Here is a 27,423-nt window from a genome sequence, read left to right as displayed (position 1 = left end):
ATACTGGACTCTGATCAGAACTACCACCATACTGGACTCTGATCAGAACTACCACCATACTGGACTCTGATCAGAACTACCACCATACTGGACCCTGATCAGAACTACCACCATACTGGACTCTGATCAGAACTACCACCATACTGGACTCTTCAGAACTACCACCATACTGGACTCTGATCAGAACTACCACCATACTGGACTCTGATCAGAACTACCACCATACTGGACTCTGATCAGAACTACCACCATACTGGACTCTTCAGAACTACCACCATACTGGACTCTGATCAGAACTACCACCATACTGGACTCTGATCAGAACTACCACCATACTGGACTCTTCATCCTTACTGTGTACTCACAGGGTTGAGTGGCGGCCGGGAGCGGATGAAGTCCAGGATGACCTCGTGGGCACTCCTCTTTAACCTGGGTGGGATGCTGCCATTCACCTGGAGGATCATGGGTAGACAGGAAGAGGAGGCGTTGTCAAGGCGAGGGGTAAAGTCAGTGCTCAGTATGACCCTTTTGACCTCCTAGGGTCTACGACACCTCTGAGGGTCTGAAGCGTGTGCATGCGCGCGCACACGCACACGCACGCGCACGCGCACGCGCACGCGCACGCACACACACACACACACACACACACACACACACACACACACACACACACACACACACACACACACACACACACACACACACACCTGAGCTTTGAACTGGCCATGGAGACTAATATGATATTATTGGTCTGGCAGAGAACACCGATAGCTCAGACCATTGAATGCATTGGAAATAATGTCAGGTGACGCTACTTAGCCAATCAAATGGCCAAAGGGAGATGACAGGTCAAGCATGTGTGAGCTACTGTACACGAACACTGAGTGAGTCAGACTCTGTCCTCCTAAACCCCAAAAATGTTCTTATTTTTAGTTTTTCTTACATTTATTTCTGATTTGATGCCTTATTCACCTAATTTGGTAGCCAATCACACCCGACCTATTGTCCGATTGTTCGGGGTCGCTGTAGAGCGGTGGACCCTCACACCGAAATTAAACTAACCACCTTCGGGAGTGGCAGCCCAAAACGCCACTCCCCCGTGGGCTCCAACCATATTAGCTCAGTTGGTAGAGCGGGTCGTTAAGACACCTAATTCCAAATTGCTCCCAATGAGCAGGTTAGCACCTTGCATGGCAGCTACCGCCATTGGTGTGTGAATGTGTGTGTGAATGGGTGAATGAGAGGCCATTGTAAAGCGCTTTGAGTGCCGCTAAGGTGGAAAAGCGCTATATAAGTGCAGCCCATTTACCATTTACCATTGGGGTGTGGCGAGACTAGGGCACAAGACCTTTTTTTTTTTTTTTTATCTTTGATGCAAAATGATGACTAATGTAAGAGTGCAGCTGGTGCTGCCCGCCACCCTCTGAGTGAAATGGACGGTGCCGACCCGACCCACCAAGACTTTGCGCAGCTTGTAGCGTTTGGAGCGGATGTCGTCCATCAGCATCTCGTAGGGCGTGAGCTGGAACTCGATGGCCAGCGGGTTGTACTGGCGCTCCTGGACCTTCTTCAGCTTGACCCCGTGCCGTAGGTCACGCATAACCTGCACCCAGAAATGCGCCTGGAGGGGGGGGGGGGGGGGGGTTATTGATTAGTGTTGCCCTATGGGGCAGTTTCACACACCCTTAATTCAGCGTAGTTCTCGTACGCATGCCATTCCTACTGATTCCTATGTGTGGTGGGAGTGGTCTTGCTCACCCAATCAGCATTCTGCAGCTCGTTCAGGTCTCTGACAGGATCCTCCCTGGTCCCGCCCTCCATCTTCCGCAGGTTCTACCCATCAGAGAGAGAGAGAGAACGAGAGAGAGAAAGAGAATGTACCGTAAGAGAATAAAAAAGAAGAGAGAGAGAGGAGTTAAAAAGATGTAGTACTAGCAGTAGTACTAGCAGTCAGTCACCCTCATAGTTCTGGGTCAAACCTGGATGACCCACACCAATGTGCCTGATTCATAAAGTCTGTCCTTGAATAGTGTGTGTGTGTGTGTGTGTGTGGGGGTACGTTATGTACAGTGGTTACATGGGATACTGTATGATTATGCATCTGCGTTTTAGAGCAATATGCGGTACGCGTCCCCTAGACCCCCTTCTGTTCATGCTATAATCCCCTTAGCTAGTTTACCTATAGTACTAGGCTAGCTTATGTAATCATATATTGCGTAAGCAGATATGGCAAAAACCAGCACTGCATTAATACATAATACGTGCGTGTGTGTGTGTGTGTGTGTGCGTGTAACGCTCCAGCGCCAGCACTGCGTAACCGTGAATTAACCCCGTTAATCTGGTGCTGGTGACACCATCAGTCCAGTGTGCATCCATGGGTGTATAAAAAAAGGTCATTTTAACACCAGTTCAATTCAGGCCTCGGCGTAATCCAATTCAGTCATGCTTGGGAGAAACATGATGTACACCTGGCTTGTCCCGTTTGACCACTGCCTATAAAACAGCATCTGTCCTCTGTGATTATCCAGTTAGCTCTGGAGCCGAGGCAGGGAGAGGAAGAGTTTAAGAGCACAGACACACCCAAAGTTGAAAACGCATTATGGAGAAATGTGAAACACGCAGGTACTGTAGGGGTTAAATCAGGGCTGCGTTCAGCAACGAGATGTGTTGTGCACAGACATGTGCTAACCCTAACCCCTTCACATTACATCTCTACGGTACCCTAACCCCTTCACATTACATCTCTACGGTACCCTAACATCCTCACCCCTTCACATTACATCTCTACGGGACCCTAACATCCTCACCCTTTCACATTACATCTCTACGGGACCCTAACATCCTCACCCTCTCACATTACATCTCTACGGTACCCTAACATCCTCACCCTCTCACATTACATCTCTACGGTACCCTAACATCCTCACCCTCTCACATTACATCTCTACGGGACCCTAACATCCTCACCCTCTCATTACATCTCTATGGTACCCTAACATCCTCACCCTCTCATTACATCTCTACGGTACCATAACATCCTCACCCCTTCACATTACATCTCTACGGGACCCTAACATCCTCACCCTCTCATTACATCTCTACGGTACCCTAACATCCTCACCCTCTCATTACATCTCTACGGTACCCTAACATCCTCACCCTCTCATTACATCTCTACGGTACCCTAACATCCTCACCCTCTCACATTACATCTCTACGGTACCCTAACATCCTTACCCTCTCACATTGCATCTCTACGGGACCCTAACATCCTCACCCTCTCATTACATCTCTACGGTACCCTAACATCCTCACCCTCTCATTACATCTCTACGGTACCCTAACATCCTCACCCTCTCATTACATCTCTACGGTACCCTAACATCCTCACCCTCTCATTACATCTCTACGGTACCCTAACATCCTCACCCTCTCACATTACATCTCTACGGTACCCTAACATCCTTACCCTCTCACATTGCATCTCTACGGGACCCTAACATCCTCACCCTCTCATTACATCTCTACGGTACCCTAACATCCTCACCCTCTCATTACATCTCTACGGTACCCTAACATCCTCACCCTCTCATTACATCTCTACGGTACCCTAACATCCTCACCCTCTCATTACATCTCTACGGGACCCTAACATCCTCACCCCTTCACATTACATCTCTACGGTAGCCTAACATCCTCACCCTCTCACATTACATCTCTACGGTACCCTAACATCCTCACCCTCTCATTACATCTCTACGGTACCCTAACATCCTCACCCTCTCACATTACATCTCTACGGTAGCCTAACATCCTCACCCTCTCACATTACATCTCTACGGTACCCTAACATCCTCACCCTCTCATTACCATAAACACCTGAGTTGTGCTGGTTCATGTTGTCCTTTCCAGCACAGTTTCAGAAAACATCACATTTCTAGCCAGACCAGGCCAAGCCAAGCCAGACCAGGCCAGGCCAAGCCAGACCAGGCCAAGCCAGACCAATGGTTTCAACCAGCATCTTATGACATTAGATCTTCCTGAACAGGCGTCACGGCGGACATGACGGGAGGGAGGGTTACTGAACGGAGGAGAGAGAAGACACACAGAAGCACAATGGGTTAATCCCAGAGATGGCAGCGAGACAGGCTAGAGAGACAAGCTGGAGAGACAGGCTAGCGAGACAGGCTAGAGAGACAGCAGAGGAGACAGGCTAGAGAGACAGGCTAGAGAGATAGGCTAGAGAGACAGGCTAGCGGGACAGGCTGGAGAGACAGGCTAGAGAGACAGGCTAGAGAGACAGGCTAGAGAGACAGGCTAGAGAGACAGGCTAGAGAGATAGGCTAGAGAGACAGGCTAGCGGGACAGGCTGGAGAGACAGGCTAGAGAGACAGGCTAGAGAGACAGGCTAGAGAGACAGGCTAGAGAGACAGGCTAGAGAGACAGCAGTGGAGAGAGGCGGGGCTGAGATGCTTACCGCTAAGCGGTATTAGAGTGTTAGAGAGTGTTAGCCCGTCACTGACTGGCTGTGATGCTGAGAGGTCAGCCATAAAGCGCAGGCACATGGCAAATTCAAGTTCATGCCCTATAGGGCCACGTCATGTCTGAAATATTGTTAAGCTATTTCCAGGAGGGGACGGCAGCAATATATTGACCATTGATCAGTAAATTAATGCTACTAATATATTGACTACGGAAATAAATTCAGCACCAAAATGTTTTCTGCGAGGGGATATCTCCTGCACCCCAGCTGGGAGACAGGAAGGAGTCGTCGGTGCAAGGCCTGGGGTCCGTCCCCAGCTGGGAGACAGGAAGGAGTCGTCGGTGCAAGACCAGGGGTCCGTCCCCAGCTGGGAGACAGGAAGGGGTCGTCGGTGCAAGGCCAGGGGTCGGCCAGGGGTCTGTCTCACCTCCTTGGCGCTCCTGATCTTGTCCAGGAAGGTGCGCAGCTCCTTGGTCTCAGCGTAGAGGGCGCGGCACACCGCCTGGTAGTGGCTGGGGGCGTCAGACGGGTGGGGCAGGTGGGACGTGCAGAGCTGGGGTACAGAACGGGGGGGGGGGGGGGGGGCAGTTAAAAGTTGTTATTCTCATTGGCAATACTGTACATTATGCTTTGAACAGTGAATTGAAACTCTGCTGTGCTTCAGTAAGATAGTCTTATTCTACTCAGGGACACTACTTTTCAAATCCAAAGATCAAAAGTGAAATTGTTTGATCTTTGATCATCTTGATTAATCCTTGTTTTATATGTTAGGATTCTCATAGGTTAGTGTTATCACATTCAGAAAGAAAGAAATTCTGTCTTTCTACTCCATCACCACAACGGAACTTGCATCAGGGGTGGGGGACAACATGTTTACTGTGATCTTTCATTACATAAACTGGAGTTCATTTGTAAACAGTAAACACATCCACCAGTTGAAACGGAGTGGCATTAAGAATGTATTGAATTGAGAGCCATCTGTGAACATCTACTGTATGTGAGGGATGCATGTGGTTTCCTGGTGGGGATTTCGGCAGAAATGAACCAACCCATCTCTGGAACTGCCAACTGCAGCGTTACTAGCATGTTCCACTCGGTCCCTAATGGTATTGTGGTGTGGAAACGCCCACAGAGACAACACCTCAAATTAGACCCAGGAGGGACAAAAGGAGGGAACGAGAGGAATGACATTTTTTTCCCTCCAAGCCCAGGTGAGGAATGCAGGCTGGCTGCTGTGCTGAGAGCGCTGGTGTCACCTTCCTCCCTTCAGACCTGAGACAGCGCTGGTGTCACCTTGTCACTTCAGACCTGAGACAGCGCTGGTGTCACCTTCCTCCCTTCAGACCTGAGACAGCGCTGGTGTCACCTTCCTCCCTTCAGACCCGAGACAGCGCTGGAGTCACCTTGTCACTTCAGACCTGAGACAGCGCTGGTGTCACCTTGTCACTTCAGACCTGAGACAGCGCTGGTGTCACCTTGTCACTTCAGACCTGAGACAGCGCTGGTGTCACCTTGTCACTTCAGACCTGAGACAGCGCTGGTGTCACCTTGTCACTTCAGACTGATGCTAGGGAGAGATTACCGGTAACCTGACAAACGTGATGAGGGTGATGAGTGAGTGTGGATATTCCATGGACGAACTTCCTGAATTGCCGGTAAACTGACGTTTACACAGTTTTTATTTTGAAAAAGCTCTTGAATTACAGGGTCGAGTCCCCTAGTCGTTTCTTTATTTTGGGTAGATGGATGTTTGGGGAAACTGACACGACCACGGACCGCGTTACACCATGTTCATTAAGTCAACCCGAGTAGTTTTAATAGTTTCTGACAACAGTACAGATCAACACCAAAACCAAAGTCCTTCCGGAAAAGACACTAAACACCTGTGCTGTTGGGAGGAGAAGAGTGGGGCCGAACAAAGCAGAGGTCACAGCGACCTCATGAAGGAGAGAGAGGGCGGGAGAGTGACAATAAGCAAGAGGGGAACAGGGAAGAGACAGCAAGAGATGGAGAGAGAGAGAGCTGAGAGTTCAGCCTCCTTCTGTATTCTCTAGACTAGAGAACTTCTCAACTTCACAATGTGACCAATCACAATCTCTCGCTGACTCCTCGCCTACCTAGCGCCTAGCTATTTTCGGTGGATTGAGAGAGGGAAGGGGAGGGAGGTCAAGAACGTAGAGTACAGTTATCTAACACTGTACTGTATGATGGGCCGGTAAGGCGCACTCATGAGCCTATTGTTCCCGGTGGTTATAGCACACGGGGGCGGACGCACGCACACGCCACACGCAGCTGTGGTGATTGTGACGGTGATTGGCTGGTTTTCTTAGTGAACATTCTCAATGTGCCAAAGGAGAGAGCGTCTAATCTAGTTCTAATTGTATCTTTCCCAGTCACCCCTCCTCCTCACTCCTAATGCCTCCGAAGTTCGGTCTGAAGTTGCATTTGCTTTGCCTTGAGCTAGAAAACCTTTTTTAGACCCAAATTAAACATCATGCCGCTCCTGAACGCAGCCCTTGGAACAACCTACCGTGATGATGTCTCGGTAACCTTTGACGTTGCCGATGGTTTTGGGGTCCTCCTCGCCATCGACCTCGTCCTCCTCCTCCGTGGCCTCGTAGCCCTCGTCGGGACAGGGGTCGCTCTCGGCCTCCTCCATGTTGGTCATCATGACGATGAGCTGCTCCAGCGCCGGGCTGAGCTCGCGCTCCTCGCTCTCCTTCAGGCCGTAGTCCAGGGCCTTGTAGATCATGATGCCCAGGGAGTCGATCACCTAAGACACAGAAACAAACAATGGAAATGTTAGGACAATGTTGGAACAATGTATATGAACAACTATATGTAGGTTTAATAACAGTGGTACAGCCCTGGTTCTGTGTAGGTCTAGGTTTAATAACAGTGGTACAGCCCTGGTTCTGTGTAGGTCTAGGTTTAATAACAGTGGTACAGCCCTGGTTCTGTGTAGGTCTACTGTAGGTTTAAGGGTGCGTTCGTTTATAACTGGGAGGTGGCAAATTGCGACTTGCTACTAGGAATGATTAAATAAAACGCCGCATGAACTCGCACTTCCTCGTCGCAAATTCGGATATGTTTCTCAGCCCCCAGTTGCTGGAATGCACTAGATATAACTAGGTAACTGTGATATAATGGTATATAGATATAACTAGGTAACTGTGATATAATGATATATAGATATAACTAGGTAACTGTGATATAATGGTATATAGATATAACTAGGTAACTGTGATATAATGGTATATAGCTCGAATGCACACAGGTCGGAGGTAGGTATTTTGCCACTTGCGACTTGCCACCTCCGACCACAAACGAACGCACCATAAATGTTAGGACAATGTTGGAACAATCCAGTATTGTAACTAGTCTCGTTCCTTCCAGGTGTGTGGTGATTAGAAACTCCTTTCACCAACAGATATCCTTCAAAAAACTCATTCAACTGCTGCATACAGTAACACCCAAAAACTGCATATGAAAAAACCTCCAATACAGCAGCTGAATCAACTGGATGATTCCCAACTGAAGACCGAGAAAGATGTGCTAACAAATCTACCTCCAACCAGATGGTTATTAATGTCACGCGGACCAACTTCATCCCCGGAAAGGAAGAAGGGACATCCGTGACCGCAAACACGTGAAAGCAGAAAACATCACAAGTCTCTTGGGTCAGTCTGTGGTGATCTCATTCCTGTCTCTCATCACATGACCAGACATGACACAACCCTTTTTCACTTTGTTTTCTGATTGAATCTCAACCATTAATTGTGAATTCATTGACCATTTTAGCCTCATATGAACCACTATCAAGACAGAACAAAGGATTCCATTGTAGCACCCTAGCTGGGTTCTGGCCTACCATGCACTTCAACAACTCAGGGATGATCTCAACTTCAAATATGATCTCACCGATCAAGTGAGGTTTGAGTTTGAGTCTCCCAAACCAGTAAACCAACAACCCTGGACAGGGTACCGATGTCCTGGCATGACCCACTCCAAACTCAAACGATGACACTTCTATTAAGAAATGTAAATAGGACAGTGAGACTATTGGCGAGTCGAGGAGAGACCATCTAGAGCGATGGTTCTCAAACTAGGGGTCGTGACCCCATGTGAGGTCGTCTGCAATGAAAATAGGGTCGCGGAAGAACTTTCTATTTAGTCTTTGTATCTCAGAAGCAGTTATGTCATTCAATGCTAAAAATGTAAAATATATAAATCAACCAATGACAGTGCTCTTAGATCATGGCAAAAAATGTTCTTTACCTCACTTTACCAATGCGCTTGTCTGTGATTGGCTACACACGCTACACTGCTCCCAAATGGAGCGTTGCTCAACAGACCATCATCCAGCTGATTGGCTCAAGTGAAACCAAGGCAACCGACTCACGTTTCAACATGAAGCCCTTCAGTGCAAAGTTTTCGCTTGTAGTGTGATCATAAGATTAGGCTACTTAGAATGCGATTCAACAGATATAAGGTCATTATTAAATGTGTTTTTTAATGTTATCTGGTGGCTGTAAGCTACGCGTAGGGCCTATATTTGGTTTGTGTATGAGTGCTTCCAAGATTTTAGACAGAGATATGAATGAGTAAACAAGTATGGAGAGCAGGAGGTAGGCTGAATGAGGACACGCCTCTACCTAGCCTATATAAGGCTTGGCCCAAACTTATCGCTATAACAAAAAGGTGTGTGTGTGTGTATCTTATCACTCAACACAAAGGACTGAAGTGGACTTGTTGTGAAAGGGAGTTGCCTGAGTCCTGAGGGTGGGCGGGGCGTGGCTACAGGTCAGCTGTGTTCTGGTGGCTACAGGTCAGCTGTGTTCTGGTGGCTACGGGTCAGCTGTGTTCTGGTGGCTACGGGTCAGCTGTGTTCTGGTGGCTACGGGTCAGCTGTGTTCTGGTGGATCAGCTGTGTTCTGGTCCGGATGTGGATGGAGTGACCGTGGCTGAGCCTGTGTGGACACTTGTATTCATCAAATAATCACAACTTTAAAAATATATATTTCACTTCAAACATTGATTATGCTTCTGAGAATGGCCTTCTGGGAGTTATCACATCTCATCTCTGTGTGTCAGCTGATAATCCTCTGCATGGCTAAAATAAATCCCCTCTAAGTGTCCATCATTATGTAACCTCATAATCCTGCCAGGCGCCAGTGGGCGGGGCATGCACTCGCTGGGTGATTGACAGCTCCGGGGAACGTTAGGGTAACTGGGGTGGTGAGGGTGAAGTCAGACCATGAAAGCCTCACTCCCGTCCTCTGAAAGATGAAGTTAGAGAGCACACCCAGGAAGACCTGGCTGCAGCATGTAATTATGAATGGTAAATATTAAATGGACTGTACTTATATAGCGCTTTTCCACCTTAGTGGCACTCAAAGCGCTTTACAATGGCCATTCACACACACACACTCACACACCAATGGCGGCAGCTGCCATGCAAGGTGCTAACCTGCTCATTGGGAGTGATTTGGGGTTAGGTGTCTTGCTCAAGGACACTTCGACATGTGGACAGTCGGAGCTGGGATTCGAACCACTGACCCTTCAATCACTGAACGACCCGCTCTACCAACTGAGCTACAGCAGCCATATCCAGACCCAGTAAAGTTAACTGATGCAAGCCATGAAATTATCCTTGCATTGAGAAATGTCTTGGAAATCTATGAATTTGCTCCCACAGACACAAACCCAATTTTCCTCAATACCCTTTAAATATAGAACAATGATGAATCATTCTGGTGAAACCTCAGCCAGTCAGTCAGTACATCTTCCATTAACATTCTGTCAAGCTATTAAGCTCATTTCAATGAGTGATTGAAGTGTGCACAACAGAGACACTAGTGATTCTCTCTGCTAGACTGCTAGACTAGGGGTAGTATAGTACAGTTCCAGTGTGAGAACCTTTGAATGTCTAGCTGAATATCTAGGACTTGAATGAGGAACTGATTAGTACTGATAAGATACAGTAAGGACAAGCAATTACAAGAATTCCAAAGTTCCTGTTCAAGTGCTTGTTACACATGGCTAATGTACTTTCTATTCTATTCTCTCTCTAACCTGGTTAAGTTGACTCCTTATCGGACTGTGCGGATGCTTTGTCCAGGGTACCATTGTAAATGAGACCGTGGTCTCAATGGGCTCCCCTGGTTACATAAAGGTTAAATAAAACGTTTTTAAAAGGTTTTTTCCGAGGTGCAGTATGGTAGCAGCATCACCAGAAGGCCCCATTACCCAGAAAGCCCCATTACCCAGAAAGCCCGATTACCCAGAAAGCCCCATTACCGAGACAGTCAGGAGCGCCTGGCAAAGACCGTACCATTTTTGCACATTTCTTATATTTTGTATGTTTGCTCTTTATTTGTTTTGCACTCATATTTGCTCTTGAGTTCTGACTTCCTGTTTGATCAGGAAGGTAGCACTTGATAATATGGCCCTCCTTGGCGTTATGTTCCCATCAGTCTCATTGCATAGGCCACTTCCTTCACGTTCAAAGTTTCATTCATTTAATAACTGTCCTTTTGTTTAATGGACGATACACACAACTCACAATACAGTATGATTCACGGTACAAGGTTCACTGTGATAGTTATGATATAATGAAGTTCTTTTTTTCCGGAGAGAGAGCAAATTCCTCAGAACGCCCTCAAATCAGATTACACATTTTAGGAGCCATTTTAATCATTTCCTGGTCCAAAATGTCCTCATCCACAATATAGAAATGATATCCTGTTTGAGTAGAGTTGTGATATTGCAGATTACGGTTGATCGACTCAGTCACCCATCAGGTTATGTCATGAGGAAGAGCAGGGCGAAGGAATGCGCTCTCGCTGCAGAGGCAGGCAGACGGACGGGAAAAACACCACTTTTTTCTTTCCAATTACACATCACAATCTCATTTGAAGACTTGTGACTCTAAGGAATGAGGCGGGGAGGAGGGAGGGCCGGGGACGAGGGGAGCCGGGAAACGCGCCTCCAAAGAGATTCCAAAGAGCCAGAAAGACATGTTTCTCATATTCCGAGGGACTGAACGCCGTTGCCTTGCTATAACATTAAATCACAACAAACTCCCGAATCCCTGAAAAATCCAAACTTCCAGTTAGACACTCACGTGGTGGTAATGTTCAGACAGGAACACACCTACTGTATCCTGTAGAACTGAGAAGTCTTTCAGTAAGGTACACAGTACCTCATGGTCCAGTATGGAAATCATGTCAGCTCTAACTTATGACATTGTTCTCTGCGACGTTCAGTTCAGAAGTATGTGATGTTACCCAAGGTGTTCAGTTCAGAAGTATGTGATGTTACCCAAGGTGTTGAGCAGTCAGCTGCTTTGTGGACCCAGATGCTCAAACAGCCCCAGTCCCTTTAGACCAGGTTCATCTCACCACACAGGAAGTACAACTAAACAGACATCATCCAGGTTTGTGGGCAAAAGCCATGAAAGGGGAAGATAATCTTATGAAACAGCAGTGAGACAGCAAAGTGACAGAGGTCGAATATTAATTTGTAGCATATAGAATTTAGATTCCCTTTGCAAACCGCTGCACAACATATAGAGCTCTGAACACCAACCAGGGGTGCATCCACACGACGAAACATTCACAGTGTTGCAGAATACACAATATAATGTCCATATCAAGTAATATAGACTTTACATGATCCCCTTTCATAGATGACCCACACGTGCTCCAGAGAACACGTTTCTACCTGAACATCCGTACTGTGTGCGCCGTCCTAACCACCCCTGTATGTACTCTGAATGGGTCAGCTCTCCAGGGGCGGTGGTTTCCCTCACGGTAAACCACACAATGACCGCAGTGAGGACGCCTGTGTGAGCAGTGTTATTCACATGACATCATCATGGGGAGTGGTGAGGCCCACTTTGCCCTCAGCCTCAAGACCTTCTATTGTGGTATCAAACAGAAGCCAAGGGTCGAGACACAATGTGTTGTGTTTTGTCTTTTTCATACACAAATCAAGAGAATCTCTTTTCTAGTTCAACCAAAAAAGTCCAAAAAGCATGATCATGAGAACGGGTGACGAAGATGGTCTGGAGAATCCACTCTTATAATGTTTGATGCTCTGGAGAACCCACTCTTATAATGTTTGATGCTCTAGAGAATCCACTCTTATAATGTTTGATGCTCTGGAGAATCCACTCTTATAATATTTGATGGTCTAGAGAACCCACTCTTATAATGTTTGATGCTCTGGAGAATCCACTCTTATAATGTTTGATGCTCAGTCAGGACAGTCAGTGACGACTATAAGCATTTCTCTGACTACAATTTCTCAGAATCCCTCAGCTGTAGCCAACTCCTCATTGTAGATTGAAAAAGATTGAGTGAAGGGCAGACACTGGCCTTTTCACGAATCTGAGGCAAAAAAAGAGACACTTAATTAGGAACATCCCTCCTGCTCTCCTCCCATTCCACACAGGGGAGAGAGTCAACCAGCCAGGGCACTCAAGAGTACAGCTACTGATGTCGCTACTATGGCTGTGTAGCCTACTACTGTAGCTATGTAGTATTATCCAACTGTACATTTTACAGTGTGTTAAAATTGACATTTCGTGACAGCAGCATAATTACAAGGCTAAATCATTATCAATCAATACTTTCATGTACTGCAGTACTTTAATGTGCGTTTATTTTTAGTCATTTTTCAGCCCGTCTGAACTCCATGTGAGTGGTCCTCAACCCTTTTTCCTGTCAGTAATGTGTGTTTTGTAGTATTTGTAATGTCATGCTACTCATGCTCAGTGCTCTGTATGATCTATACTGAGGAGTGAGTGACACACAAATAAAATGTAATACAATACAAAATAAATTATATTCTGTTAAAAATAGAGCCAAGAGGTTGTCATTACTATTTTCATGAGGCAATCAGTGTCAATTACCCAATAATTATTGTAAATTCCAAAAATTCTGAATGAAGCCCACTGAAGTATCTGTGTGCTGCTGTAGGCACCCTGAGTGCTGATGCTGCTGCTCTACTGCCTGCTAACATAACGTAACGTAACGTAACGTAACGTAACGTAACGTAACGTAACGTAACGTAACGTAACGTAACGTAACGTAACGTAACGTAACGTAACGTAACGTAACGTAACGTAACGTAACGTAACGTAACGTAACGTAACGTAACGTAACATAACATAACATAACGTAACATAACATAACATAACATAACATAGTCAGAGCTGCTCCACTAACACAGATTGGGCAAAGAATAAGCCATGTGTTAAGAGACCTACTCTCTCACACGCACTACCCAACACATTCACACATTCACCGGCCAAGATCAAACACCCAGTCTGACTTCCACATAATTAATGCATTGAGGTCAGTGGCAGCCCTCAAATTAAATCTACATCCAGCTCATTATTGATGAGACATACTAACACACTAGCAGGATTCTGCAAGCTTGGAGATGATAATGAAGCCAGTTGGATCTGGCCTGCTGCTCACCGTCCTTTGGGGACAGCTAGGTACTGAGTGGTCAACTGTGGGGGACCAAGTCCTGTGTGATCAACATGGCCTCCAGCCATCACATGGTAAACAAAGCACCATCATCAGTGTGAATGTGAGCATACTAGAATGTGAGCATACTAGAAGTGAGCATACTAGAAGTGAGCATACTAGAAGTGGCTTTAAAACGCTGATGTCTGCAACTGGGTGGCCGGTGGCAAAACTCAGACAGTTCAAGAGTTGACAGACCAACCAGTCAGTCAGTCAGCCAGTCAGCCAGTCAGCCTCTCCTTAGCACTCCAGCCTGCAGTTGAGCAGAGCCATCGTTAGAGAGAAACACACTCTCTCTTACACACAAATGACAGAAGTTGTATAACCTGTCAAAATCTAGACCAAGACCACTGCAGTAGCAGAAGCTCCGTCTCCCCAGCAACCTGGCCACACCCCCCCCCTCCTCCTCCCCCTCCCTCCTCCTCCTCCCTCCTCCCCTCAAATGAAAGTGCTGACTCGGCCCTGGCTCCCTTCACCCACACCCACCAGTCTCCTCTACTTAGAGACAATTAGGAAATATTTAGGCTGCAAGGTGCATTTTGTGTTTTACATTAGAATTAAATCCACAGAAAATGACATTCAATGGCTTAATACTATTATTTTGCCATTTTGAGGGGGGTAACATTGCATGGACGTTGACTTAAATTTTGTGGGGAATTTTATGCCTTTGTTTCACAATGACAAAAAGGAATAATTGAGATTTTGCCAGATATTGTAACCGCGATTAACTGTGGTGCCACTAATATAAAAACAAGATATGAGGCGCCCCAACAATCTCAATGTAAACCTGTGACAGTTGTGACAAATGGCGTCGTATTGACGGAAAACAGTGCTGCTCATTTTGAGGAGAACGCTGAAATTCCCCTCTCCAAGGTTGGGATTCTGATATCGTCTATAGGGATGCACCGATGCATCGGCCGATGTTGGCCTTGTTGACTGCCATCGGCCCATCGGCAAATAAAATGACATTCACCGATGGTAGTGGCCAACGTTATGTTGCAACAATTACGGCTTTTTTTTGTTGCAAAACGTAGCCTACCCAGCTGCAGATTCAGAGAAGATCCATGACGCAACATCGCAAATGAACGTGTAGTTTGCTTTCAAATTAGAGTGAATTAAAAATTGGCGTTTTGGAACCAAACACTTAATTTCTTTGTTTCCCTGGCACAAAAGGGGGAATGAAAATAAAATAAAATAAACATCGGTCATCGGACGGATTGTTATTTTAAACATCAGCATCGGCCCAGAATTTTGCAATCGGTGCATCCCTAACCGTCTATCTTACCACTACAGTAGGTTTCTCCGTGGTGAAGGCAGGGGGCTGTATGCAAAGAGTCTGAGATTCAAATGTACGCAGATGACTAACTTATGTACATGCAACAACCAAAGAGCAAGCTGTCTGTAAGCTTACGGCAGTGATGACCTGTCACACAATGGCTTAATAACCATCTTCACTTAAATGTACTAAACATTTTGTATGTTCTTCCCCAAGTGGTCAACAGATAATCATAAACAATGTTTATGTTGCAGGGTAAAAACTGACAGCAGTATCCGATTTCAAATATCTTGGTCTAACAATATTGATTCTAATCTTTGCACTTTGCATTGGACATAAGGGTCCTGTACAACACTTGAACCTGGGTACTACACCCCCAGGCCCTGAAGGAGCTCAACAGGACACCACACAACCGCCACTATTGTTACTGCCTAAGAAATCATTTATTGAGCTGGGACAATCTTATCCCTCTACAGACGCTTGTCTTGATTAAGCCTTGGTGCCTCCCCCCTTAGTGCTTTCATAAAGCAGAAAGCTGATAAGACACATTAGCTCTGATGATGGCTGTAAGGAGGGGATTGCGTAATACTTGAGGACAACTGCCTTCCAACAATCAGCATTTTCAGTGAGAGCAGCTCACACATGCAAGTCTGCAATATTAATGAGACTGTGACATCTCTCATTCAAAATTAATTTATAATGTTTAAAAGACAAGTATGCGACCATGCTGCATGACCATACTAGCTTGAAGTGTCCTTTGTTTTATGTCACGTATTGGTGTCCTTGTTTTAAAGTACTTTATGTGTTCTTATGAAATGTCCTCTGCCATTGCTGTTCCTATTTTAATGCATCTCCTGGGTCTTTTGTAGTGGTCACTACACCTGCCCAGGGACTGCAGTTACAAATGAGCATGAAGTTGGCTAAAACAGGCACATTTACAAAAATGTGTAATTTTAAATTTAAATCCTAAACCTAATAACCCTAATGCCGGGCTCACACTACAGGATATTTAAAATCCTAACCAATTTCGAAATCGGGTTACATCACGCACATAAGGAGAATCTTAACAGGTATTCTTCTTGCGCATCTCAAACAAGCACACACAGCAAGATTTGAAAATAACGGCTCATCACACACTACAGGATCTTATCGTGCCCGATGGAGCAACGAACAACTGGTCTCGCCGTCTCACTTGTAAAGTCGGGACGTAATCATCTTAAATATCAAACATGTTTGATATTATCGGGGCCGCCCCGATGGGTCTGCGAGCCGATCGGGAGGTATAAGATTGGATCTGTATACCCTTCACATTACAAGATCATCTGGGCCGATCATCGGCCCCGACCAACGTTCCAGACCAGATTTCTCCTCCGATTGTCGGGAGGGGTGAATCGGGGATAAATCGGCCCAAATATCCTGTAGTCTTGAGCCCGGCATAACAGAGATGCTCCTGCTGAGAACGGACTAAAGCCCTGCCAAGCCCCTACTGCTTCTACAAAGAGCAGGGACCGTCAGACGGACAAATTCATGACACTGGAAGGAAACGCTGGCTGCCCTCACACACACAAACCCACTCGTCTCCTACTGTATTCATTCAAGGTTCTCATTAGTTTTCACTCCACAGCTACTGACAGACGAGACCTCTGGCAAAGTACTTTGTCTAGTTGACTGACTGAAGAAGCAGTTTCCATCTTGGCCAAAGTAGATAGTTGGAAAGAGATTTTCTCATGTAGAGATGCATCTAGAGTGGGTTCTGGTGTTTTGTGCGTTTCAGGGTTGTTATCTGAGCTGAATGTGTGTAACGTGAGCTGTGTGTAACAGTTTTGGTACAGTGGGGCGCTCAATGACAGAAAAATCCATTGATGGTTTTGTCAAAATAGCGGAAGACACATGATCCATCAGAACCAGGTCACGGACACGGGAAGGTTAGTGGAGGGTGAAAGTGACTCTGGAGGGACAAGGGGGTGGCAGATAAGGCCACACGCACACGAAGGACAACCGAGGACACAGAAGAGGACAGAGGGACACATGAGGACACGCACCATCTCTCTCACTCACACACTTGAATGATCCCCCACTGTAACCACCTTTATTCCGCTTGTGTGTGTCCAACACGTTCCTCGTTCCAGGAAGGACGTGTTACAGTATGGAACTGCAGCCTTGGACAAACCACTGCTGAGAACATCCACATAGAGGATGAGAAAGTTCCTTCAAAAGTGTTCTGTTGAACGAGTGGCCATTCACAGTCCATTTTGACCTTGGGGTACCTGGTGATTTCATCTCGTTCTTAGACACATGATTACCGGTATGTGCCAGAACTAGCCTAGGTGATGTACACAGCTCCAGACCTGCAAGAACTGACACACACACAGCCTCGTATAGTAAACACACACACCAACTCTGTTCAACCAGACAGAGCAGCCCAGGTACCAGAGAGAGCAGCCCAGATACCAGAGAGAGCAGCCCAGATACCAGAGGAGCCCAGATACCAGAGAGAGCAGCCCAGATACCAGAGAGAGCAGCCCAGATACCAGACTGAGCAGCCCAGATACCAGAGAGAGCAGCCCAGATACCAGACAGACAGAGCAGCCCAGATACCAGAGAGAGCAGCCCAGATACCAGAGAGAGCAGCCCAGATACCAGACAGAGCAGCCCAGATACCAGAGAGAGCAGCCCAGATACCAGAGAGAGCAGCCCTGATACCAGAGAGAGCAGCCCAGATACCAGACAGAGCAGATACCAGAGAGAGCAGATACCAGAGAGAGCAGATACCAGAGCAGCCCAGATACCAGAGAGACAGAGCAGCCCAGATACCAGAGAGAGCAGCCCAGATACCAGACAGAGCAGCCCAGATACCAGACAGAGCAGCCCAGATACCAAAGAGAGCAGCCCAGATACCAGAGAGAGCAGCCCAGATACCAGAGAGAGCAGCCCAGGTACCAGAGAGAGCAGCCCAGATACAATAGCTACACGTACACATACAGTAACAACACACAGTACGGTCTGCATGATAAGTGTCTGCAATAGCGGACGAACACTTACATTAACACTGCAGTCTGAATATGACCGCTACAGAGAACACAGCTATAGCCATGTACAATAGAGACACTCACTATTGTGTTTTGGTGAGTTAATATGAAGTTACCAGACCAAAAGGCAATAGTCCACAATTAGCAGCGAGGGAAACCCTCTATTAGGATTATACTTTCTGATAATCCCACCTTAATCCCAAACTAGGGGCCTCCACAATACAGGAAGGATGGCGAGGGCTCTGGCACAGACTGAGGCTTGGCGTGGGCAGAATCATTACATCTGTGTTATTGCAAAGTCTCTGAATGTGAAAACCACTGGAGGCCTCTGGTATGAAACAGTAATATTGTGTTGCACTTCCTTTTGATTCTCTCCAACATACATACATAATGAAGCAGGCCAGATCCAACTGGCTTCATTATCATCTCCAAGCTGCGGGATCCTGCTAGCACTGCAAAGTGAGGTGGCTGGGCGACAAAGACACCGAGCTAAGACTCGCCCGACTTTCCCACAATGCACAGGTAAACTGCTTCTGGTATAATCTGACTATGCAATCATGACCGATAAGGCAGCACAATACTGTCAATGGCGCCATTGACCAGTTTCCTATTCATGAATTATGGCGGCTCTAGCTGTCATTACGTTGGGAGGAGAGAGGACAAAAGTGGGTCAACTCTATACATGAACATGAGCCAGCGATTAGAGCCAAAGGCTTCTGTGTTTAGACTGACGAGACAGATACACTGGGAGGAGGACTGAGATGGGCAGCCAACCACCTGACCCTAAGTTTAAAGAAAAGGACAGCAGATGAAGGAGGTTACTGTCTGCATGTGTGTGTGTGTGTGTGTGTGTGTGTGTGTGTGTGTGTGTGTGTGAGAAGGGGGGGGGGGGGTAATGTGTACAACACACTGTATGACTAGGTTGGTGTCATCATGTCTCCATTTTACTCTACATAAACAAAAACAAGCTTTTGAACTTGAATGTGACATCGTAGTGTTGCGATCAAAACACTGTATATGCAGCACACACAGCAGCATCGACCTCTTGAGCTCATAGACCAGCAAGTAGCCGCTGCAGGCGTGAGACTTGACTACCAGCACCCGTTGGGTCACGGGACCTCCCCCTTCCTGCATGGGACCTCCCCCATCCTGCATGGGACCTCCCCCGTCCTGCATACTCCACTATGACTGGCTGGACCTCTTCTCTAGACCAAGATAGTCATCTCTATGGGAGACATGGCTATCACATGACCTGAGAATAACCTGTGGAGGGGTTGAATTTACACGCGCACACACACGCACCCCTACTGTATATAAGCTACTGTACACACCGATCAACCACAACATTCAAACCACCTACCTAATATTGCGCAGGTCCCCCTCATGCTGCCTGTCAAGGCATGACCTCCACGTCTTAGTGTCCTCTGGTATTTCTGTATATACTTGCATGCTGTACATTTGTATCAGATATTTTGTATCTAGTGTACATTTGTATCGGATTGTGATACTTCTGTGATGCTGCAACGGTGGAAATTCCCCTCAGGGATCAACCTACTACTACTACTACTACTACAACTACTACTACTAGGCTACTACTACTACAACCACAACAACTACTACTACCACTACTACTACTACTACTACTACAACCACAACAACTACTACTACTACTACAACCACTACAACAACTACTACTACTACAACCACAACAACTACTACTACTACAACCACAACTACTACAACTACAACCACAACAACTACTACTACTACTACTACTCCTAGGCTACAACTACTAATCCTACCACTACTACTACTAGGCTACTACTACTACTAGGCTACTACCACTACTACAACCACAACAACTACTACTAGGCTACTACTACTACTACTACTACTACTACTACCACTACAACCACAACAACTACTACTAGGCTACTACTACTACTACTACTACTACCACTACTACCACTACAACAACTACAACTACAACAACTACTACCACGACTACTACAACAACTACTACTACGCTACTACTACCACTACTACAACTACTACTACTACTCCTACCACTACTACTACTACTACTAGGCTACTACTACTACTACCACTACTACTACTACTACTACTGCTACCGTTACTACTACTAGGCTACTACTACTACTACCACTACTAGGCTACTACTACTACTAGGCTACTACTACTACTGCTACCGTTACTACTACTAGGCTACTACTAGGCTACTACTACTACTAGGCTACTACTACTACTACTGTTACCGTTACTACTACTAGGCTACTACTAGGCTACTACTACTACTACTACTATTAGTACTACTACTACTACTACTGTTACCGTTACTACTACTACTAGGCTACTACTACTACTATTACCGTTACTACTACTAGGCTACTACTACTACTACTACTAGGCTACTACTACTACTAGGCTACTACTACTACTACTAGGCAACTACTACTTACATGACATTTCATACTACATGACAATTACATAAATTTCATGAAATTATTGGGAGTTATTACACTATTGGTAGTTTATTACATAATTAGTTACAGGGCTAAAAGCTAAGATATTATTAGAGGGTGAATTATTTCCACATGCTTTTTTACACTCGACAGGTCAGAGCTGTTTTGGTGGCACGAAGAGGACCTATACAATATTAAGCAGATGGTTTGAGTGTTGTGGCTGGTGGGTGTGTATGTGATCCGGAATGTTCTGTAGCTTTGCATTGTTAACAGCCTGATCACATGGTCGGGCAGACAAACAGCAGGAGATCAGTGTAAACAAGACAACTCAGGAGCTGTTCAACCGTGCAGATGACCGCGCGCACACACACAAGCACGCGCGCACACACACACACACACACACTGTGTAATTACTTTATTTCGACAGCGAGACAGAGAGCCTTGCCCTTCCCTGGATCAGGTCGATCTGAACGAAGAGACAGGCCACGCATCTCGTTCACAGCTGACGTTCGTCTAGCCTTGGCACCGTTAGCCGAGAGCATCGTGACCGCCGGCCGCCTACAGGATGGCCGACATGACTACTACACGTGCGCTGGAGGGCCAGAGCAGTACAGCGTGTTTCAGCGTGGTTGTTTGAACAGTACAGGGCTGAGTTTCCCAGAGGCATCGTAGCACTACGTTCATCGTAAGCTATGGCGTTCATCATAGCTCTACGATGAACGTAGCGCTACGATGCCTCTGGGAAACTCAGCCCAGACCGATTCAGAGAGTCCTTCCACACACTCATCTGTGCTACGAAAAGCCACTTGAGAGAAACTAGCAAGAGTGTGCCGCGTGTTTATTGAAGTGTCTGTGTGAGCAGGTTCCCTGCCTCTACCCATCTGTGCCTGCTGAGGGCTAAGCTGTCCCTTATTTACATGGAGATGTCTGCTGCGCTGGCTGGGATATTCTGAACATGTCCGCCTGGGACAGAGACACACGGGCCCATCATCCAGGATACAAACAAAAGAGAACAGGAACATTTATCAGTTTCCTCAGCTGAATTCCTGTCAGTCATCGTTGAGGCGCCTGATCTATTAGAATTGACCTTCCGAAGCCAAGCTGTGCGCAGGGTGGCATCACTGTTGTCACGCCACGCCTGTGTTGTGTGAATGGTTACTTAATGGTTTCCATGATGGTCAATCAGCTCAATTTGGGCTGCTTCTGAAAACACACGCTCCAAATATCCCTCTGTGAGACTATGCTCAGTGTGACCAATCCCAGTGGCCACCCACCACTTCTGAGACCTTCTTAGACCGGGATGAAAAGGCCATATTTAGCCATGAGGGTTCAAATAAATTAAATGGTAAATGGACTGCACATATATAGCGCTTTTCCACCTTAGTGGCACTCAAAGCGCTTTACAATGGCCTCTCATTCACCCATTCACACACACATTCACACACCAATGACGGTAGCTGCCATGCAAGGTGCTAACCTGCCCATTGGGAGCAATTTGGGGTTAGGTGTCTTGCTCAAGGACACTTCGACATGTGGACAGTTGGAGCTGGGATTCGAACCACTGACCATTCGATCACTGAACGACCCGCTCTACCAACTGAGCTACAGCCGCCATATCCAGACCCAGTAAAGTTAACTGATGCAAGCCATGAAATTATCCGTGCATTGAGAATTGTCTTGGACACACAATAACTGAAAAGAAATCTATGAATTTGCTCCCACAGACAAACCCAAACCCAGTTTTCCTCAATACCCTTTAAATATAGAACAATGATGAATCATTCTGGTGAAACCTCAGCCAAGAGACAGCTCTTCAAGTTTAACTCACCTCCGGTGACGTGTGGGCGGGTCTGTATTTATCTGTGAAAAGAACACACAAAAAAAAGTGTTAACACCACCGTCTGTGGTACTTTCACGAGTACATTTACTTTAATGTACTTTCACGAGTACATTTACCGACAAATGAGCATTTACTGTATCACAGGCTTGGTTGCATACAGCTTCTTAGAAATTCATTCGGTTGAAAACCTAATTACGACCACAGTCTCCCCAGCCCAGCGAGGGTCCCTCGAGGTCCCCCTCACACCCACAAACATGAAATATTAAACCCCACACATCTGAAAGAGGACGGGACTGAGCCAGAGCGCACGGCAAAGCGCTCGGAGGAAAAACTATTCATGCAACGTTTTTCCTTCCGATTTGATAGAAATAGATACAAAAGGAAGGTTTCAAATAACAAAAAGATCTCTCACAATGTTCTGGTCACCAATGCTATATTAAATATGTAATAATAAAACTATTTTTATAGCAACAAAAAAAAAAGAAAAAAAGACAAAATAAACAAAAAGCACGAAAATAAAGATGGAAGACAACACAATAGAGACAAGAAATCAAGTTAAATACAGTGTAAAAATGACACGCCTGATAGAGTATCTGAGGAAGATACAGAAGTACGGTCGCATGGGGTAATCAAAGCCGGCAACCTCGTGCGTGAGACCTCACACTGAGCCCCTGAGTAGTTATTGCATCAGTGAACCAGAGGGAAGGACATGTCAGAGCCTGTGTTTGGGGTAACCTGGGGGGAATCATGTTCAATGATATTGGGGGATGGCTGCTCTTTACCGCCCCCACTCTCTCTCCCTGTTTCCATGGGAACCCAGGACAGTTGGCTTATGGAAGGTGAAAACAAAGAGAGATCCAATATAACCTTTGATCTTCAGCACATCCATATAAATCAATGCAGATGAGTTTTAATGGTGCAACTGACAATACATCACCTCAAAAAAAATAACTATTTTTATCATACAGAAGCAGGTCAAACCAATGAAAATGTTTGACAAATCAACAAAATGGGTTCTCATGAAGGTATGTAATAGCTAATTCATCATGGGAGCATGTCTTACAGGACATTAGGATGTGAGAATGTGTGACTGCTGCTCAGCCCAGTGTAAATGTGGAGCAATGCCCATGTCCTGAAGAGGCTGAAGCAGATTCCATGTTCTGACTGACTGACTCATGACTGAATTCCCCCTGCCCAGGAACATGGCTGAGCTTTAGGGGTAAAGTACAAAGTCATTGACGGAGGACTTTGACGTTAGTCCACAGGGTGACAATGCCCCTCCTTCCTTGCATCTTGGCCAACTTTGCACCATGTGCCACATCTATCTCTGGGGGCAGTAGGGCAACTTCCCAGTTTCGATTATGTCCATTCAGGATGGAAGCTTTATTAATTCTTATCCTAGAATTCAAAAGTAAAAAAAATTATCATATTTAATCAAAACACCAGTTCCTGAGGTGATTTTAGTTGAAGCCCAATGCCAACTGACACCACTGGTCATGTCGTTGTGGGTCTTCTCAGCTCTGTACAGGGTTTGGTCTTGTCCAAAGCTTAAGGGAAAACACCCTTAAACACCCAGCTATGCCAACCTCCAGACACAGGGCTCCTGTTCGCCCCGGCCTCAGAGGGGGTTCAGACAGCAGCCATGACGCTACTCTCTCCAACTGTAATTCACAGCCGCATATTTGGAGCGGCTCACAGCGTCGCCCCTGACTTTCCTTTCTTCAGGGGGGGAAAACCGACCTCTTTGTCCAGGTGAAAAAATGACCTTTAAAAACAAGAGGGGACGACACTTTAAGGGAGAGTCCTATTTTACTTCAGCCAAACAGCAAGACTTGTTGGTGGTGTTGTTTTTTTTAAAACGGGTCAAAATATTTATTCAAATACTTTTAAATGTGCTTGATTTAACTCATCCTCCACTTGATTAAACCACTGGAATAATCTCAGAAGTGTGAATCTTTCCTATTCATCGCACCAAACAAAAAAATCCACTTTACATGAAACATCTTTGTAACAGGATAGCTAAATAGGTTTTTTTGTAACATTGAGGCTCTCTCCTCAAACTGCAGCAGAGGGCGAGTGAGACCATGAGTGAGACCATGAGTGAGACCATCTTCTCTCCACAGTGATCCACTGCATCACTGCCTGAAATCAGACTTGACTGGGTTGGGATTCTGGGGACCCTACATCATCGGTCAGACAGTGGCCGCTTGGACAACTTTGAGTCCTATAGGAAACAGGTCTTGATATACCGCCACTAGCTTAGTAGCCGTTGCATAAGCATTGATTTAGTGCTGTGGTAGTAAGCCCCTGAGCTAGCTGGGCTGAGGCATTCGCTTAATACACTTCACGTCTTTCTCATCCCAGATCTAATAAGAATCAGGGCCAGACTAAACATCCCAAAATACCTCAGAACCAGTTAAAACAGCAAAGACAGGACAGGGCCAGAGCAGGAATCCCATCTCAAACCTCAAAGAGGTTTACAGCTCTGCATCTTTCTTGTTTTACAAGCAGTTAAGCTTCTGGTATGAGGTCATGAGTACCCTTGCCATAAGCCGTGAACTGTACGTTATGAGTTATTCAGTTAATGAAGAGATATTGAATTTATCCATTTGAGTGAACTAACTGACCGCCACATCTGATGGGCCAGGCCAGAATCAAGTAGGCCTAGCCTACCACCTAAGGTGGCAAAATCTCTTTGGTACCAGTTTGTTTGTAGGGTCCATATATGTACTTTGAAACATGATAACCATGAGTTACCTTGCTCTAATAATCGAATAGTATACATTTGTATAGGTAATTACTAGACATTTGAGCTCATTATTGAAATTGATGAAAAATACTTCTCGGTATGCACCAATGGCCGCCCTAGACCCTATGGCCTGCCAGTGTGTACAGACCAGCAAGCTTCCAGACTGCTCCTGTGTGCCAACAAACTAACGACATGTGCAAGCTACACACCCAACTACACACCAAGCTACACACCCAGCTACACACCCAGCTACACACCCAGCTACACACCAAGCTACACACCAGGCTACACAGCAAGCTACACAGCAAGCTACACAGCAAGCTACACACCCAGCTACACACCCAGCTACACAGCAAGCTACACACCCAGCTACACACCCAGCTACACACCCAGCTACACACCCAGCTACACAGCAAGCTACACACCAAGCTACACACCAAGCTACACACCCAGCTACACACCCAGCTACACAGCAAGCTACACACCAAGCTACACACCCAGCTACACACCCAGCTACACACCCAGCTACACAGCAAGCTACACAGCAAGCTACACACCCAGCTACACACCAAGCTACACACCAAGCTACACAACAACAACATCCAGAGGGAGGAGGAAATGTACAAGTTGTCGTGAAACTAGTTGACTACTGTATGACGACGATGATGATGATCAACAGAATATGAATACTGGAGAATGGATATTGGTATTACAGTATAACATGTTGTTTGTGAGGATAAGTGAATGAAAGGTCAGCTTTTTTCATTCTTTGGATCAACGGTTGGTGTCATTGATGGTTGATAACTGACTACCACTGGCAAAGGGTTGAAATATCATCTTTTTTTCAAAATGACAAACTAGAATTTGCCACCATGGGTGGTAGCCTACCAATTAGTGAAAATGCTGGCCTGGGCCCATGGACTAACACCTCTATTGTCTGAGTGTCTGAGCATCGGGCCAAATATTACATTAAAAATATTATAAAATCGTGTTTTCACAAGCCTTAAACTAATAATAGGCCTAAGAAAATAACCCAATGTAGCCTGTATTCGTCCTTTATAATAGTCTACACAATTTAATACTGCAATTTAATTCGATTGCAATGAGGACTACATTGCCACGTTTGTAAACAAAATCAATGCATGGCCTAAGAGTGACTGACAACATGGCCACTGCTGATGCTTCAAAGAGGCTTTCGCGTGGCTGCATAGTTGGAGGATGTTCAGTGAAATGATTATGTTGACATGGACAAACTACTGAAATGTGCATTTATCAATTCAACAATAGCCACATGTAGCCATGCGCAAGTCTAGTGCTCTGGCGATCATGGTAGCCACGTCGGCTATAATAAGCCACTTCATTAGTAAACATCTAGAGAAAACAGGCTGCAATAACAATGTTTTTCTAGGTACCTGTGCTCTCTTGATAGTGCAATCTGACGGCTCCGTCTCTCCGGACGCGCACATCCCCAAGTCCTTCAATCTTCCTCGCAGTCTCCACCACCGACGCGCCAGCCGACTTAGACTGTCTCCCCTGGTGTCTCTGAGCCAGAGTCCTGCAGCACTGGTAACACACTGCCCATGCCTGCTCCTCGTTGATGGGCTGGCTGTATAATGTCAGGATCTCTTCTAAGGAAAGCTCCTCCACTCCATCCACACTATCCATGTTCACGTCCCCGGGGTTGCCAATATCTTGGAGAAGCGCTGGTGAGATTAACATTTCGTCCTCGGTCCCTGGTCTTTTGGCCATCCTCGCATCATATTCACGCAGAAAGATATATGATATATAAATAGAGAGAGAGGAGGAGGACTATAATGAACCGTGAGCGCAGAGACGCGTCTTCCTCGGCTGTTTTCTATTCACTGATTCAGTGCAGCGGTTTATTACGAGCGCACCCGGTGGTGTTTTCTGCATGGTCTCAGAGTCCGCCTTGTTCTCACCCAAAGTTTACGATCAATTAATAGGCCCTATCTATTTTATTTCACGGGAACAGGCAAGGCTATTTTCTGCTGTGATATAACGTT

At 46.1% G+C, this 27,423-nt stretch overlaps 1 protein-coding gene across 1 annotated transcript in view; it reads right to left on the bottom strand.

The window, feature by feature from the left end:
* The window catches only part of spire1a (spire-type actin nucleation factor 1a), a gene marked incomplete at both ends in the record, with an annotated part of 44,307 nt that extends 17,159 nt beyond the window's left edge, over positions 1 to 27,148 (bottom strand). Inside the window, 7 exons of the mRNA XM_084455762.1 lie at positions 366 to 452; positions 1,457 to 1,621; positions 1,759 to 1,833; positions 4,911 to 5,036; positions 7,014 to 7,256; positions 22,639 to 22,670; positions 26,812 to 27,148. Coding sequence (XP_084311888.1) covers positions 366 to 452; positions 1,457 to 1,621; positions 1,759 to 1,833; positions 4,911 to 5,036; positions 7,014 to 7,256; positions 22,639 to 22,670; positions 26,812 to 27,148 — 1,065 coding nt within the window. The remainder of the gene's footprint in view (positions 1 to 365; positions 453 to 1,456; positions 1,622 to 1,758; positions 1,834 to 4,910; positions 5,037 to 7,013; positions 7,257 to 22,638; positions 22,671 to 26,811) is intronic.
* Between the last annotated feature and the right edge of the window lie 275 nt (positions 27,149 to 27,423).

This window comes from Borostomias antarcticus (genome assembly GCF_949987555.1).
Source record: "Borostomias antarcticus genome assembly, chromosome: 21".
NCBI classification, from domain to species: domain Eukaryota; kingdom Metazoa; phylum Chordata; class Actinopteri; order Stomiiformes; family Stomiidae; genus Borostomias; species Borostomias antarcticus.
This window is presented reverse-complemented; position numbering and strand designations above follow the sequence as displayed.